The 16,614-nt window shown below is 45.0% G+C and overlaps 1 protein-coding gene across 1 annotated transcript in view; it reads left to right on the forward strand.

The window, feature by feature from the left end:
• The window catches only part of LOC142905598 (exosome complex exonuclease RRP44-like), a 90,938-nt gene that overhangs the window by 17,980 nt on the left and 56,344 nt on the right, over window positions 1–16,614 (forward strand). Inside the window, exons 3-6 of the mRNA XM_076052223.1 lie at window positions 589–705; window positions 2,150–2,251; window positions 2,916–2,980; window positions 3,626–3,710. Of these exons, the coding sequence (XP_075908338.1) occupies window positions 589–705; window positions 2,150–2,251; window positions 2,916–2,980; window positions 3,626–3,710 (369 nt within the window). The remainder of the gene's footprint in view (window positions 1–588; window positions 706–2,149; window positions 2,252–2,915; window positions 2,981–3,625; window positions 3,711–16,614) is intronic.

Below are 16,614 nucleotides of genomic sequence, written 5' to 3' on the forward strand. Positions count from 1 at the left end.
TGAGCCAGGATATGGAGGACTTTGCAGTAGCCGTGGAGATGGTCCAGTACATAAATGAATGGAGCAAGGGGACTACAGACTTTTTTCCTATAACGCTGTACTTGCGTTCCTGAAGAACACCGAATTGTGGAAAAATCGCATAATAAATAATATAGGGTAAAGCACAGTCCGCGATAACACGTGAGATGCGTACGCAGGCTTAACAAAGACTTCGGGTACGTGAGTAGCATCTAGAAGCATCCAGAAACATCCCGCCTTGTGTGATGCTACACCGAGGCAACCGTACAACCGCTTATTCTGCCTCGCACAACGCAGTTCTGTTCACTCGATCGCCTTTTATCCAATTCGCATCCATGTTATGAAAAAATGTGTTCCCTAATGCATTCATCGCATTATATCTAATTCACGATATGAAAACACGCAGAGTTATAGGAGAACGGACTGTACTTTCAGAATATTCAGTCGCCTATTGAGAAGATAGAACGCCATTAGAATGAAGTTGGTTTACCCATGTATGGCTCACCCTGTGTTTTGTTTGTTGTAAGGCAGCGTTTTGTTGAACCTGGTGCTGTGTGTGTCCCGTACAAGGACCAGGCTGGCAGGGAGGACCTTCGTGCGTTGTCCATCTGCAGTGTGGATCCTCCAGGCTGCACAGACATCGACGATGCCCTACACTGCAAACCGCTCGACAATGGGAACACCGAGGTATTCATTTGGTGGTGGTAATCGTGGTCACGGTCGCGGTAATTCGTGCCTATTCCTTTCATGGTTTTGTCAATGCTAGCGGAGGTTACAAGGGGAGTTTAAGTGGCACAATGATAAGTGCACTGCACATTCATCCTGTCAAGCTGGTTTAGTTCCAGTCATGGCTAACACCGGTCGGGACTGATTTCAACATGGCTTGGTTCTGGCTTGATCTGCTCCGTTGCCTCCAAAGAAGTATGAGTGGCTCAGCTGTGCCTTGGCTCAGGCTCAGCTCACGGAAATTCTGAGCGTGGCTGGGAGCATGCAGAGATATACGTGGAGGCACAAGGGACACGGAGGCTCAGGGCTGTAACCATGCTTAGAGGCAGCTTGGGTTTTAAGCGTTGCTTTGATGTGGCTTATTGAGAATTAGAATCAGAATATTTATACTGGAGGAATCCAATGAGCTATAAAGCTATTTTTCACATGTCCAGTAGAGGCGGGTAAGAACGTTACAACAGCAAACAGTACAAAAACATAATAGTAGTGCAAAGTACAAGAAAGATCAACAAATAACCCAAACACAAACAAATACAACTAAACCATCCCCATCTTACCAGGAAAAGCCCACTGAGGTATTGATTTATTTTTGATTAGTGACCTGGCCACAACTGAATAGCTCAACAAAGTGGCCCATCATTTGGACATTTATAGCAGCCAAAATAATAGAAATAATCTCAATGCATGTTGCGCGAGAGCCAAGCCTGAGCCAAGCCATGGCTAAGACCCCACTGGCCTAAGTGTCCACGTCACTGGCCGAATGCCTGGTTCACAATGAATGCACCAGGTAGTAATGGGTGTGCATTTCATTTCACATTATTGTGCTTTGGTTGGAGTGGCTATGGTGGAGGTTATGCATGCATGTGGAGTGAGCGACTTCCGCCAGACGTCTAGTAGAAGGCGTCTTATTTATTAAAAGCACACAGGGCGATACACTTCGTAACGCGGCTACACCTAGGCTGTACAAACACGCAGCCCATTTGCGTCCTGCGTAGCTACGCTGGCTGGTTGACGAGCGTAGCGGCGGAGACAGAGCTGCTCTTGCAGAAGAACCAGCCACGTGGTCGGAGACGAAGAGATGACGACCGTAGCGACGCAACCAGGACCCAGACCCCACGCTAACAGCCCCGAAGTTCTGATTCGGTGCTCTTTATATCTGCCTGGAGTGGCCAAGCTCCACCTCTGGCCACGCCCCCTTTCTAGAACCTTCTAGGCCCTTCGGGATGGTTCCCGGAGCTTCTCGACTGACTCCGCCGTTGACCTTTACCCCAGATACGCCCCTTCATAATAAGGCATTATGTAATGCAGCTATAACCTTAATTACCCTTACAGGCCGCAGGTATCACCCTGTCATTACACATCCATGCATGTGAGGGTGGTGACGGTGTATTAATGTGTGTTCTAGGTTGGGGTACACATCGCCGATGTGAGCTACTTTATCCGGCCGGGGAATGCCTTGGATGAGGAGGCATCTCTGCGTGGTACCACAGTTTACCTGTGTGAGAAGGTAAGATGTGGATTTCTTCTTGCCACAATATCAAGTGTTTTACGACCCGCCGATTTCATCCTTTCATTCTTAACTTTACGACATGATGTAAAATATTATGATGTAACGATCATCGCGGTACCAGTTTCCCCACAACTGTAATTGTATTTGACATTTTCACCACATTTTTTTGCGTGCTTTTCAGTACTTCCCGTGTGAATAACGATAACTTAAAAATGAATTAGAATTAAAAAATGTGCAACAACAATGCTGAATATCTCTCATGATGTTTTAAACGAGGTGATTTTTGCGGATTTCTTATCATATGATGTACCGTGACATCATGAGCGGCAGGCTATCGGCGCAGTGGTAACACTCGTGCCTTGCAGCAAGGAGACGCTGGGTTTGATTACTTAACTCTTGTGCCTTTTTGCTTGCAGTTTTGTTTGTCCTCCCCCCTGTTAGTGAATGGGTTTCCTCTGGATTCATCAGATTTCCTCTAAATAAAACCCATACAATCTTTACTGGCATTCGCGAAAACATCTCCTTGCTGAACAGTTACCTGCAGGTGACTTAATCATGTGTGGGTTTGCTTGCAAAACACTCGTTGAGTTGGTGCATATGTATTTGCCAGATTGTGTTTATTGACAGAGAAGTTGTTGCGTTTGTGTTTGTGCGCCTGCAGAGGATTGATATGGTGCCAGAGTTATTGAGCTCAAACCTGTGTTCCTTGAGATCCTACGTCGACCGGTGAGATGCACCAACAACTGTTAACTCGCGAGTGCGCACATTGCAACCCATACTCAGCAGCTAACGTGCGTTGTTGCCAGGTGCACATGTAATCCCATGATGCGTGGCACTGTTAAAGTGTCATTGTACAGATCCACACAAGCATGTGTACATACATAAGCAGCCAAACCAGGATGGCACAATGGTAACACGTGTCTCACAGCAAGAATGGCCTAGGATTGATGCCCGACTTGGTTGCCTTTCCATGTAGCTTTTGTATGTTCTCCCCCTATTTAGCATGGGTTGACTCCAGGTTATCAGGTTTCCTCTCATCGCTAACATAAACGTGTTATTACTACTATGATCCTTAACCAAGAAAAGCCTCACTGAATCTCATAACTTCGGTAGGGTACTGCAAAGCTTTTGTAGTCGAACAATGGTTGCTACATATATATTTCAGTTGAGTAATTTGTAACAACCCAAACCGGTATTTGGTCAAACATCCTGAAAGAATGACTCGACTACCAAAACTTGGCAAGACCCTCCTGAAAAAGAGTCTCGAGACTTTGCGAGGCTTTCCTGAGTGAACACCCTGCACCACTCCAATGACGACGACTCCGCCACTCGACGGTGAATGGCGACGGTGCATGTGCTGTGAGCGTGCAGGCTGGCGTTCTCGTGCATATGGGAGATGACTCCAAAGGCTGAGATCGTGAGCACACGTTTTACCAAGAGCATCATCAATTCCAAGGTGATTTCCCCCCCACAGACGTTCAGTTTTTGTAAAACTCTCGTTTGCTTTCACGTGTATTGTATCGGTGCCTTGCTATGTTAGTGCAGTTGAGGTTTCCGGATGGCTGAGAGGTCAGAGCGTTGAGCTTGCACCTCTGGGTTCACAAGTGTAGCGAGATGAACCGGGTTCACAAGTGGTAGTATGTATGTTGAACTTCTTTTGCACCGTACGTAGCCAACTGTGCTAATCGGAGGTGCGAGGTAGGACATGAAAGTAGTGAGTTGATGGTCTCTGTCCAGTCAACAATCACTGCACAAAACACAGAACATACCAATTCGTCACGAGTACAGCACACCGGTGTGTTGTACCAGTGACGAATTGGCCACGTTCTGTTTATGTGACAACCCTTACTAGTTTACTGTGGGGTGGTGGCGGGTTTAACGACATATTTATGTATTTACACAATCTAACCCAAAAAAACCTGTATTATGGATGATATTGGTCACGAAAGCCTACGTGTTAAACTCACTGCACAAAAGACCACCAAATTACATTGCACTAAATTTGGTTAAATTCCAGCTTTGAGAATTCAAAAAATATCAATTTTGCTGTCTTTGGGTGAGCGTAACCCTCAGTGGTCATCGGGAGCCACGTAGACATCTGTTGAGTTCTGGCTTGGGCTTGGATCAGGCATGGGCATTGTGTAATTGCGAGGACCCCATGGTTCACCCGTGGTGTGTTCATCGTAACCCCGCAGGCGTCTCTGACATACGCAGAGGCTCAGCTAATGATGGACGACGCCGGGCGGAAGGACCCGGTCACCAGCAGCTTGCGTGGCCTCCACTCCCTGGCCAAGATCCTCAAGCAGAGGCGCATTCAAAACGGGTAACTCATTGTCAAGATCCTCATCCCCTCCACCGCCTCTGGAGCGCTGAGCAGTATTAATGGGTGCACCACATTTAGTCGATCGGCAGGTCGCCTGTGGCGCGGTAAAGTGTGGTTACTCCCGTGTCTTCTAAGACATCCGGCCAGCGTGGAAGAGTAGGCTAAAATACATTGAGAGGGACTGTAAAAGGGTGTATCTCTAGAGGGGCCCCCTCTTATGGGAGCCCCCTTCTTCCAGCAGTGGCTTGAGCAAGCAATTGCAAGGCTGCACCTGTAGCTTTTTTTGACCCCATGATGCATGAGGCTTGGGTGAATACCATGCACAAAGAAGTGTTACAGGATTCATACTCTTTGTTTTTTTCAGTAAAGTCACGTATGTAAAACTATAAAATAAAATAACAACTAAATTAAATAACGACGTTTCGGGCGCAACACAAGCGTCCTTCTTCAGGTGGGACAACCACAGCCAGAAACAATTGCTGAAGTGGGCAAAAAAGGGCTGTTGTAACAAGAGGCTATATAGGTAAGAAAGTGGGGGGGAGCAAGGGGGGAGAGATAGAGAGGGGAGGTGTGGGGTAGGGGAAGTGGGGTGCTGCTAGAGGGATTAAAGGGGCGAGCACGGCAAAATGCCGGGGGGGGGGGAAAGTGAGCGGGGCTGGGAGTGGGAGGCTGAAGAAGCTGGAGATGCAGAAATGAAGGCAACAATAAAGAAGTTAAGGTTTTACCTGGTTAATAACATCCTTCTAGATTGGAGTGTTACAGGCTGCTGCGGGGATACATTGTGGGCAATAGAGGACAATGCAGTGACATAAATTGTTTTACTCTACTTAATGCTCCCATGTCTGTGCTCCCCCACCTTTGCCAACGCGTCCTGACCACCACGGTTAAGTACGGTAAAACCACCCCACGACCCGCATGACATGGGGCGGCCCTCATCCAGCAGTGGATTGACTTAACGAGCTGTGCATGTTCAACTCAAATATCTGAGTTTGTGAAGTGTCTTATATTAAGATTCTGTGTTGTTTTGGCTGGACATGATAATCGCTCATGTCCCTTCTCCACCCGTAGGCCATTGACTCTGGCATCCCCTTGAGGTCCGATTCCACATGGACAGCGAAACCCACGACCCGATCGACCTGCAGACCAAGGAACTCAAGTGAGTCTCGTCAACAAGACACCTCCCATGACTGCAATCCGACTGTTGTGCAGATCTCTCTATCAGAATCAAAATATATATTTCTACTGGAAGAATCCGATGAGCTATAAAGCTCTTTTTTCACAGATGTCCAGTTGGGGCAGGTCACAACGTTACAACAACAAACAATACAAGCACACGTTAGGATTGCAAAGTATTGGAAAGGTAAACAAATAACTTAAACAAATATACAAATACAACTAAACTATTTTTATCTTACCAAGTAAAACCCTGACCACAAGTGATAGCTGAACAAAGTGGCTTATCACGTGGGAAATTTATTATCAGCAAAATAATCTAAGATAAAGATTCTTGACACTTGTGATTGATGTGTTGTGTTGGCGGAAACTGGTGCGTGTACACAGGGAGACCAACTCGATGGTGGAGGAGTTCATGTTGCTCGCCAACATCTCCGTGGCGGAGCGCATCGTAGGCGAATTCCCCGAGTGTGCGCTGCTCTGACGCCACCCGGCACCTCCGCCTTCCAACTACGACATCTTGGTGAATGCGGCCAAATCAAAGGTAGAGTTAAAACCCCTTTTAACGACCACCCTTGTTAACTAATCGCTTAACAACGGGCCTCCATAGAGCTCAATGTGTAGGCTTAACCGACCATTTCCCTGTTAACGACGGGCTGTTGTAGGTACAGTAAATATGAATTAATGCCACGTAGAAGGGAAACAATAAAATAATAAAAATATAAAACAATAAAATTATCACGACGTTTCGACTGCAACACAAGCAATAATCATCAGGTGTGAAAACCACAACAAGAAAATTTGAAAAAAGTGGCAGTTATTTTTAACGTTAGCACCACGGAGAGAGATTTGACAGTTTGTTCAGATGGACGAGTCCATCTATGTTCGGAAAAGAGGAGGGGGGAGACGAAAAATAATGGATGCGGTCTGAAAGCCACCTTAAGCGTGATCAATCAATTAAGACCCGAAATGGTTTATGAAATCTCTCTCCGTGGTGCTAACGTTAAAATAACCGCCACTTTTTTCTAATTTTATTGTTGTGGTTTTCATACCTGATGATGATTACTTGTGTTGCAGTCGAAACGTCGTGAGAATTTTATTGTTTTAAATGTTTATTATTTTATTGTTTCCCTTCTACGTGAATTTACCGAAAGAACCAAGAATATGAATCCCTGCAGTCACGAAAGCTTTAAATCAAAATGAATTAATGCATTTATTAACAGTGTTTATTTTAATATGATGTGTTTATAATGTTAGTATCTTTATGTATTCATATCCATTGTTTAAATATGATAAAGTACGTTTTTTGGGTGAACAAGGGAAACTTTTGATGCTATCGGAACGAATTAAGCTTTTAACACGTATTTCCTATACTCGCTTAATGACCAAATCCTTTAATGCTCGGGTTCGTGGAACCAATTACCGTCTTTAAGAGAGTTTCTACTGTCTCTAGATTGCTGTTAACCTTCCTTCAATATCATCCTCCTCGCAAGGAATTCAGAGGTCGCCGGGTGGCTCAAATTTTTTTTGAGGTCTTTTGGTTTAACCGGGTGGGAACTCAAGAGACCATAATAGTCTCATTTGCAAGGGTCACCTGGGTCACCCTATGACCCAGAGATTACAGCTGGGACCCTGGCTTCAAAATCCAGCAGCCGCATTGAACATACTGTGTTATCAAGTGTAGGGAGTTGAAGGACTCGGCTCGTTTCCCAGCTACTCCACAGAAAGAAGCAACAAAAAACCATCACGATAAATGTAGTACTGTATTTAATTTTAGATAAATTCCAGCACTGAAATGTTGAAATATCAGGTCGACTTATTGTGATGAACATTATGCTCAAAATGGGTGGGAATGTGCTACCCCCTACTGTGAAGCCAAGGTGTCTTGAAACGATGTCAGTATTGGCCTGAGCGAGCAATTGCAGGGCTGCACCTTTTACCTTTATCTTGAGATGTAGCCGTATAGTTTCCACTCGCCCTTAGAGGCAGAACAACTCAAAAGGTGTGACGAACCACAGACAACGCTGGAAGGCAGCCAGGCACTGTGCCAGATGTAGATTAATCCACTTGCCGTACTGCCTTCTCCTGGCAAGCCAGGTTATGGAAACCTGAATGCCTACAGGAAGTGCGCTGAATAACGTTTTCTTTCCAATACACCACAACCCTTGCTGCTTCCCCAGCACTGAACTACAAGCCACGTGCGGGATAGTCACCTCACAAACGCCGGTGTGCCCGATTTTTTTGCGCAGAACATCGAGATCCAGGTGGACTCGGCTAAGGCGTTGGCCGAGTCCCTGGACCGGGCGGCGGTGCCGGGAGCGCCACCATACCTCAACACTCTGCTGCGCATCCTGGCCACGCGCTGCATGATGCAGGCCATCTACTTCTGCTCCAGCATGGATCCCGACTCCCACCACTACGGGCTCGCCACCGCCATCTACACCCACTTCACGTTGCCCATTCGACGGTGACGTGCTCTGGCGTCAGGCACACGCGTGAAATCGACCTTCGCGATTATTGAGGGGACTATGTTGTTGTCTTGGTGTGGTCTGGGACTGTGCTGCCTTTCCCAAGTTTAGGAATTTATTCATTAATTGATGTACTTATGCAATGTTAATTTGTCATTATGGCACACCTCCGATTAGCACGATTGGCTACGTACTTGTATATCTTTTTTCTATTATTTACTTTTAGTGATTTGTTTACCTTTCCTATTCTTAGCACTCCTATCATCTACCTACTGGACATCTGTCAAAAAGAGCTTTTATCGCGAATCGGATTTCTCCAGGATAAAGATTCAGATTTTGACTTATTTTTCTAAAAGGTCCTATAAACGGGAAGTTTGGCCAATTCCTTAAATGGTTGTTTGGCTTGTGTTGGAGAAAAACTAGAGGATCCAAAGAACACCAACGCCTACAAGGAGGGTGACAGTGTTCCACGTGCAGAATCAAGAATCCATTGCCGTGTTGCAGCGGCGGCCAAAAGTGAATTGCAATTCTGCCATGGATCGCTAACGATTTTGTTGTGGATCTTAAATAAGAACACAGATATGAGCAGGCAGCAATTTGCGTTACATCTGATGACAAATAAAAAAAATCCTCAACAAAGAATTAAATTCATACATTAATAAAGCTAATTTCCACAAGCAGATGGTGCTAGAACGTGGTATGTCCAGAGTACAGTATTCTATCACAGCGTTAAATCCATCTGAGTCATTGTTTGAGTAGCTTTCTGGTGGATCGTGAAACCCGCTGAGATCCACCAGAATGAATCGCGGTGCTTGGTGGATTAATACCGCTGCTCCGTTGGCATCTCGTGGCCATACCGCAGCCTGTATCTACTGTAAATTTAATCTTCATATTAAATAGAGGCTACAACAAATGTGAATATTGTTGTTGTTGTTGTCTCCCTGTACCGTTACAGATACTCGGATGTGATTGTGCACCGGCTGCTGGCCGTGTGCGTGGGCGCCGACCCCACGTACCCGGCGCTCACCGACAAGCAGAAGCAGCAGCAGCTCTGCAACAACCTCAACTACCGCCACAAGATGGCGCAGTACGCCCAACGCTCGTCTGTAGCTTTCCACATGCAGGTGGGAGGCGGAAGTGTGGGCCACGTGGAGCTTGCACGGCGTGTGCTTAGGCACCTGATAATGCGTCCATTCGTCTCTTGAAAACCATTTTTAAGGTCACGAAAGCAGGCATCGTATTGTGCGTGTAGTAAGAATCAATTGTTTTCTATTCGCACGCTTACGTGTGGTGGTGCCGTGGCTGTACTGGTTGGCTACACTTGACATTGCTTTTCAGCATTCTTCTGTGTTTGCTGAAAAACCTAGTCACTTGGCACATTTGCCCATGATGTGACAACTTTATTTGATTGGCTCTGTCAGGTGATGGAGGATTATAGTCAATACAATTGACATTGTACCTTCACGATTGAACTCAAAATAATCCCCATGACATGATGCCAATAGCACAACTGGAATAAATTAGTGGGGGGATGCAGGAAAATTACCTTAAATTTAGTTAAATAATTATGGGCTTGGTAAGTGATGCGCGTGTGTCTGCTCTTTGCCACGTAGCGGTGATTAACGGCTGTTGTTGTTGTGGTCTCAGTTGTTCTTCAAGACTAAGAGAGTGGTGAGCGAAGAGGGCTTCGTGCTGTTTGCGTGCAAAAACGCCGTGGTGGTGCTCATTCCCAAGTACGGCTTGGAGGGGACGGTTTTCTTTGACTCCAAAGATCTCAAGCTCAACGTTACCTTCGACGAGGAGGTAGGGCATGTGTTCACTTAACCGGGAGACATTGGCATTTCCTGAACAGCTGAATTCTGCATTTAAACCCAGGACTGGCTTAATGCACTGGGACCCAAGCCCCCTGACCATCTCTCTACGATTAGGTTTCTATCAGACACACAGACACTTGGTTTAAGGTGGAAGAACGCAGTGAGATACGAAGCTCCGTTTTTTTTGCCATTTGGCAGTGCGGACTATTACAGAGGAAGTTACACCGGTGGATACATTAGAGCCGGATGGCTCACAGGGCTATACCAAAATAAACTGAAACTGAATTAAATGATGTAAATGCGTTTCAAATATAAAACTGTCACAATTAAATTTGCTTTGGAAATAACTGCCATGACGGAGCCCGTATTGTCACGGAGAGGACATCACATTAAAAATACAGTAAAATCCTTCAGATCCGGAAGAATTATAGAGAAAATCTAATGCTTTCTGTAAACAATGAGAAACTCGAAGGGCAGAAAAGTACTTGTAGAATAAAAACAAATGAGGGAAATAGTAGTTGATGCAAAAAGTGATCTCTAGATGGCAAAAAGCACATTTGTCATCAGTGGATCCGGTCCTTTCCAGCATGCCTTGCATGCCGCATTACATTGTCACTCTGCGTGGATAATGCACACAGCCTAATTTGGACCAGAAGCTCAAAAGGGTCAACATTTGCAGCCATATTTTAGGTATGTTCTTAACTGCAATTGTGCACTCCATATAACCTAAGGGGGGTTGCATCTACTCCTTAATGATGGCCAAATAAGGCTTTAAAATTCCTTGGCTGGCCCGCACATCACGATCCCTCGGTTGGTTTGGTCATTGCAGCCATCGGCTTCTCATGCCTGATTTTCAGCTCGCGGTGAGGTGGCCCAAGCGGTATTGCATTCGCTGTGTGTTGTGGAGATTTGTGTTTCAAACTCGGTGGCCACTCCGGTTAATACTGTGGTGTGTCTTCTTTGGTTCTTTCGGTAAAGTCACGTAGAATGAGAATAAAATAATAAATTGATAAAATAAAATAGCACAATAATATTCTCACGACGTTTCGGCCACAACACAAGCGGCCTTCATCAGGTGAAGGGACGAGACTGTGTTGTGGCCGAAACGTCGTGAGAATATTATTGTGTTATTTTATTTTATCAATTTATTATTTTATTCTCATTCTACGTGACTTTACCGAAAGAACCAAAGAAGATGAATCCTTGCAGTCACGAAATCTTTAAATCGAAACTGTGGTGTGTATTAAGCGTAAAATATTTACAGGCTATCCGCTTTAACAGTGGACGTTAAAAGATCCTGTAACGTTATTCATGTGCCAGCATCATGGTCCAAGGTTGGCAAATTACATGCAAATTACTTATTTGGGGAGCACATATCAATCGTTCGCCTCCTTTTACAAAGACGTAGCAGTGACCTTGAATGCAAACGTTTTGAGAATCAGTGAGCCTTTTCTGAGTGACCCATGTAATAGTATAAATAATAACGTTGGGTTTACGTCAATCCGTGCTTGTGTGCAGGGCACTTGGCAGAGAGCAGTCAGCGGTAGTGTAGCGGTTAGCGCTCTGCGCTACGATCCCGGCGACTTGGGTTCGATTCCTTCGCACGGTCAACACCAGTGATGATTATCTGAACCGGTCCTGGGCCTCGCCTAGGTTGACTCGGAACTCAATTGAATGCCTGCTGCGGTGTGTAAACATCGCCACTGGGGAGACAAAGGCGGCCGGGCATGGCGCTGGCAACCCACCCCCTTGTGTGCCATGCCGGCCTTCATCTGTGCTCCTCGCCAACAGCACTTGCCCCAACAGTCTGTTAAGGCTACATTGGAGATATGTCTTTGTGTTTTGTGTAGGGCCCCACGCTGTGCGTGGAGGGCATCGCGCTGAACATGTTCGACCGCGTGTGCGTGCGCGTGTCGCTGGATTCGTCCAACCTGCAGCACCAGCGGATCCGCATGCACCTCGTCCGCCCGGAGGTACTCACCGTGCGGCGCGACGCGCAACCTCGGAATACCACCGATTTGTATTGTGACCATGCTGCTGTTGCTGCTTGCTGCGCCAGCAGTAGTGCACAAAAAACAAACGCTCGCCGCATCGGAACGTCAGCGGGCCGAAAATTAATGACACAAGCCACAGCATAGCGCTTGTTGCCATGCAACCCAAACTGTGGGACCGTATAGTAAACCCATAGAGACACAGAGATACATAGGAGATACAGAGAGACCCATTATGATTCCTAGAGATTCATAGAGACTCATACAGATACATAGCAGTGCATTAAAAACAAGCTACTGTACGATTGTGGCCATGCAACCCAAACTATGGACCACATTTTACACCACTGTAGTCTGCGCTCCTTCAATGGAGGGGGTGGCAAGATGACACAAACTCTCTCCTGAGGCTCTCCCGTGGCTATCAGACCCATACATTGGCATTTAACCCCTGAACGTAATACCCTTATAACACAGGAATAAAATATAAACTCCGGTCTTGGATGGAAAAAATATATGTTTAGCTAGCATTTTGAGCTGCAGTCTGTTGTCCTATACCTCCTGTAACTGGCAAATTGGATATAACGCGATGATGAATGTATGAAGGAACGCATTTTTTGTATAACGCGGATCCGAACTGGATTTAACTCGGTTGAATGAATGGAACTACGTCGCGCGAGTAGGAATAAGCGGTCGTATCGGCTGTCTCGGCGTAGCATCACACAAGGCGGGATGCTGCTGGATGCTTCTAGATGCTACCCACGTTCTTTAGTCTTTGTTCAGCCTGTGTTACGCATCTCACGCGTTATTGCGGACTGCGCTTTACCCCATATAATATATATTATTTATTATAACACGATTTTTTCAAAACGTGGTGTTCTTGAGGTACGCAACTACCGTATTATAGAACAGACTGTATATCCAAAGACTATGGGATACTATCCCTATTTTGCATGCTGTGTAAAGTGTCAGTATCACTATCATTGTTATTATCGGCTTTTACTTTATTTGTATTGGCTTGTATCTATACTTGAGTAGTTTTTTAATGTCCAGTGCTTTTTTGAGATGTTTCGATATGCAAGGTACTGTATAAAATAGATTTTTATTATGGCCCTAGTTCATTGCACAAGAAGGGCCATTATCTGAAACGTGACCTATTTAAATGATCGTTTGGGGCTGTTGTTGATGAATGCGAGTTCTCAAGATACCAAGCTAAGTCAGGGTGTGGGAGCCTTGGTAGATATCAGATTTCTTAACAAAACTCCATGAGTCTGTTCTGCATGGGTTTCCTCCGGGTTCTCTGGTTTCCTCCCATATCTAAAAATAAGCATGCGTTGAAACTGGTATTAAGGTAGTTTACGTATCGCCATGGGCGGCAGGGTGGCACATTGGTAAACCCTTGCGTCTTGCAGCAAGAAAACTCGGTTTGATTCCCAACTAGAGTGTTACTGTGTGGAGTTGTTAAGTTTTTCAGTGTTAATAAGTGTAATAATAACGTATCACTTGTGTTGGAAATACCTGCATGTGTGTGTGTGAGAGCATTGGTGTAGTGGTTAGCACGCTGCGCTATGAACCCGGCAACCCAATTCCCACTCACCGCCAACACCAGTGAGGATTATCTGAACTGCTGTTTTGCCTACCCAAGGTCAACTCTTTCTTAAATGAGTACCTGGTGCAGTGTGTAAACATCAGCACTGGGGAGAGGTGTTGGCCACTTACCCCCTCGTGGGCCATGCCGTCTAACAGCAGCACAGTCTGTTAAAGGCTTATTTGGGTGACTATCTTCGTTGTACGTTTGTGCCATTTGTGTGTCCGCTGTCACAGATTCCAGGCTACAACCCTGCGGAGTCTACCCCATGGGGCTCGCCTTCTCCCCGGCCTAAGAAACCCAGACAGCACTAGTGTATCGTGGATGCGGTGTCAACAAGATGTCGGAGCAGGTGCATGAGTGGGCACACACTCTGGGTTTTACATCTGCAGAGTTAATTAAGTGTACATTGTGCTCGCAAGCAGAGGTGAACAATTGAAAAAAGCAGTGGCGGTTATGAGAATTGCTACCCTGAAGTAACAGACGGTTTGCACTCTGAACTTGCAATCCAGAGGTCACCGGTTCTTTGTTCTCCTGTCGCAGCGGTTCAAACGGTAGCGCAATTTTTTTATTTAGAATTTTTACCTTGCCAACCAGTACAATCAGCCAATTAAGGTGTATACGCATCAAGATGTATGAAAGGTTTAGGATATATTCTTAGTTCTTTCGGTAAAGTCGCGTTGAAGGGAAACAATAAAATAATATATATTTTATTATTATTACGTTGAAGGGAAACAATAACATAATAAATTATATATTTTATTATTATTTTATTGTTTCCCTTCAACGTGACTTTACCGAAAGAACTAAGAATATGAATTACTGCAGTCACGAAAGCTTTAAATCAAAGGTTTAGGATATCTTATGCCCAACTTCTTTGCCAGCCAAGACACTGACCCCCTTGTGATGAAGGTGATTTCACAAAAATATTGGTTACTGAATCGGTGGTGTTTATTGACTAACGCAGCAGCGTCCAACCCACAAAGCACTGTGATCCATTCTGGTATATCTCAACATGTTCCGTGATCTACCAGCAATATATGACCAGCAGTTACCCGGATGGATTTAACCGACTAATAGAACACTGTAGACATGCCAAGTGCTAGTGCAATCTATTGGTTTAAAATATATATTATTAATCCATTAATTCTTAGTCGGGGATTTTGTTTTGCCATCTGCTATAGCAAGAAATGCTTTATATTAGAGGTGTTTATTCCTATTTGTCCCGAGATCCACAATCAAAATCTTTTGCGATCATCCACCCATGGATCGCGATTCACATATCGGCTACCACTGATCTAACAGTTGAAAACCAGTTTAACACGTAGGCTTTCGCGACCAATATCCATAACACGGGTTTTTTGGGTTAGATCGCGTAATAAATATTTAAATGTGTCGGTAAACCCGCCACCACCCGACACAGCCAATTCGAAAGGTTTGTCACATTAACAGAACGTGCCAATTCGGTACTAGTAACATCACACCGGTGTCTTGGAGAGCAAAGCCACAACATTTACAATCTGAGTACAATGTTTCACCAGTATTTACAACCAGCTTCATCAGGCGACAGCCAGATTCGTGGAGAATCCTCGTCTTTTAATGCGCATGCATAATGTGTGTTGATTAACATATAAATAACCCAATCGGCAATGGATACCCATAGTCAATGCATTCATTGATTCCCCTCCCAATTCGCGAAAGAAGTGCTCACAAGTGATGGCTGTCGCCTGATGAAGCTAGTTAGTGCTGGCGAAATGTTGTACTTAGATTGTAAATGGTGTGGCTTTGCTCTCCAACACACTGGTGGACTGTACTAGTAACGAATTGACATGTTCTGTTTACGTGACAAACCTTACTAATTGGCTGTCGGGTGGTGGTGGGTTTAACAACACATTTATATATTTAAACGATCTAACCCATAAAATGTGTATTATAGTTGAAAACCTACAATTGTGCCAGGTTTGGCCTGTCGGAGTGGGCCATTAGGGTGGCCACTCGGAGGGCAAAGCTCTGGGGAATCCGAGCAAGAGCTTCGAAGTATGATTGTGCACGGTGATACCCGCAGGGGTCTCGTGATGGATGGCAAATTGAAGATTTTTTATCGCGAGAGGATTCCCTGCAAGGGATGTTAGGTTACTTATTCTTGTGAGGATGCCATTTACTGTATGAAGGGGCAGCGGTCAGCTGCATAGAACATAGTATAAAATTCCCCGAGCTGTTGCTGTTTAAATCGTCGGTTTAACGGAGAATTTCACCTCAGGTTTTTTTACACAGCTGCCCCACCCCTCATCGGACTCTGTGCAATCACACAAGGAATGTTTTTTGGAAAAAATGTCGGTGTCAGAAAATTTTAAGGTTTAATCGTTTACAAATGCGCATTTCGTTACAGCTTCTCTTGTCCTTTAGACGTGCAAAGATAATTTCTGACAAAATATTGACACGTTTTCAAATTGTTTCGTAAATGGTCATAACTTTGCTCACGTATATACAGTACTTGGGCAATAATTCTGAGCTCCTGGAGTACTGGTAAAGATTTAAGCGAGTTGATGTCTTTGCGACTTTGTGTAAATGTGTTTAACATTTTTTAGCTGAATCGTATATTTACAAGCATGTACACATGAGTTATACGCGTTTATATACAAAATTAAACCGATTTATTTTCCATGCATCTTGTTATTTTGGTTACTTTAAGTTACGTTTTCCACTGCTGGATGAACATCTCGCCACGTGATGTTGGATGCCAGCTTTAGTTTGACCATACTTCACCATGCTGGTCACTGTTGGATGATAATAATGTCCACTTGCAATGCACCACCGCGCAGTATTCACTCACCTTCGAATCGAGTCCTGCACCGCCGTTTCACATGCAAATTTGATTCACAATCCCTGGGCCAACTTGCTCCTGATTAGCATGCGATTTGCCACATTTCGATCTCGGAGGTGATTAAATGCGCCGGCTTCCAGGCTTGTTGAGCCGCTCGGAGCCCAATTAACGAAAATTGTTGC

This window comes from Petromyzon marinus, chromosome 55 (genome assembly GCF_048934315.1).
Source record: "Petromyzon marinus isolate PM22_M1 ecotype Great Lakes invasive population chromosome 55, UKy_Petmar_22M1.pri1.0, whole genome shotgun sequence".
Classification (NCBI taxonomy): Eukaryota; Metazoa; Chordata; class Hyperoartia; order Petromyzontiformes; family Petromyzontidae; genus Petromyzon; species Petromyzon marinus.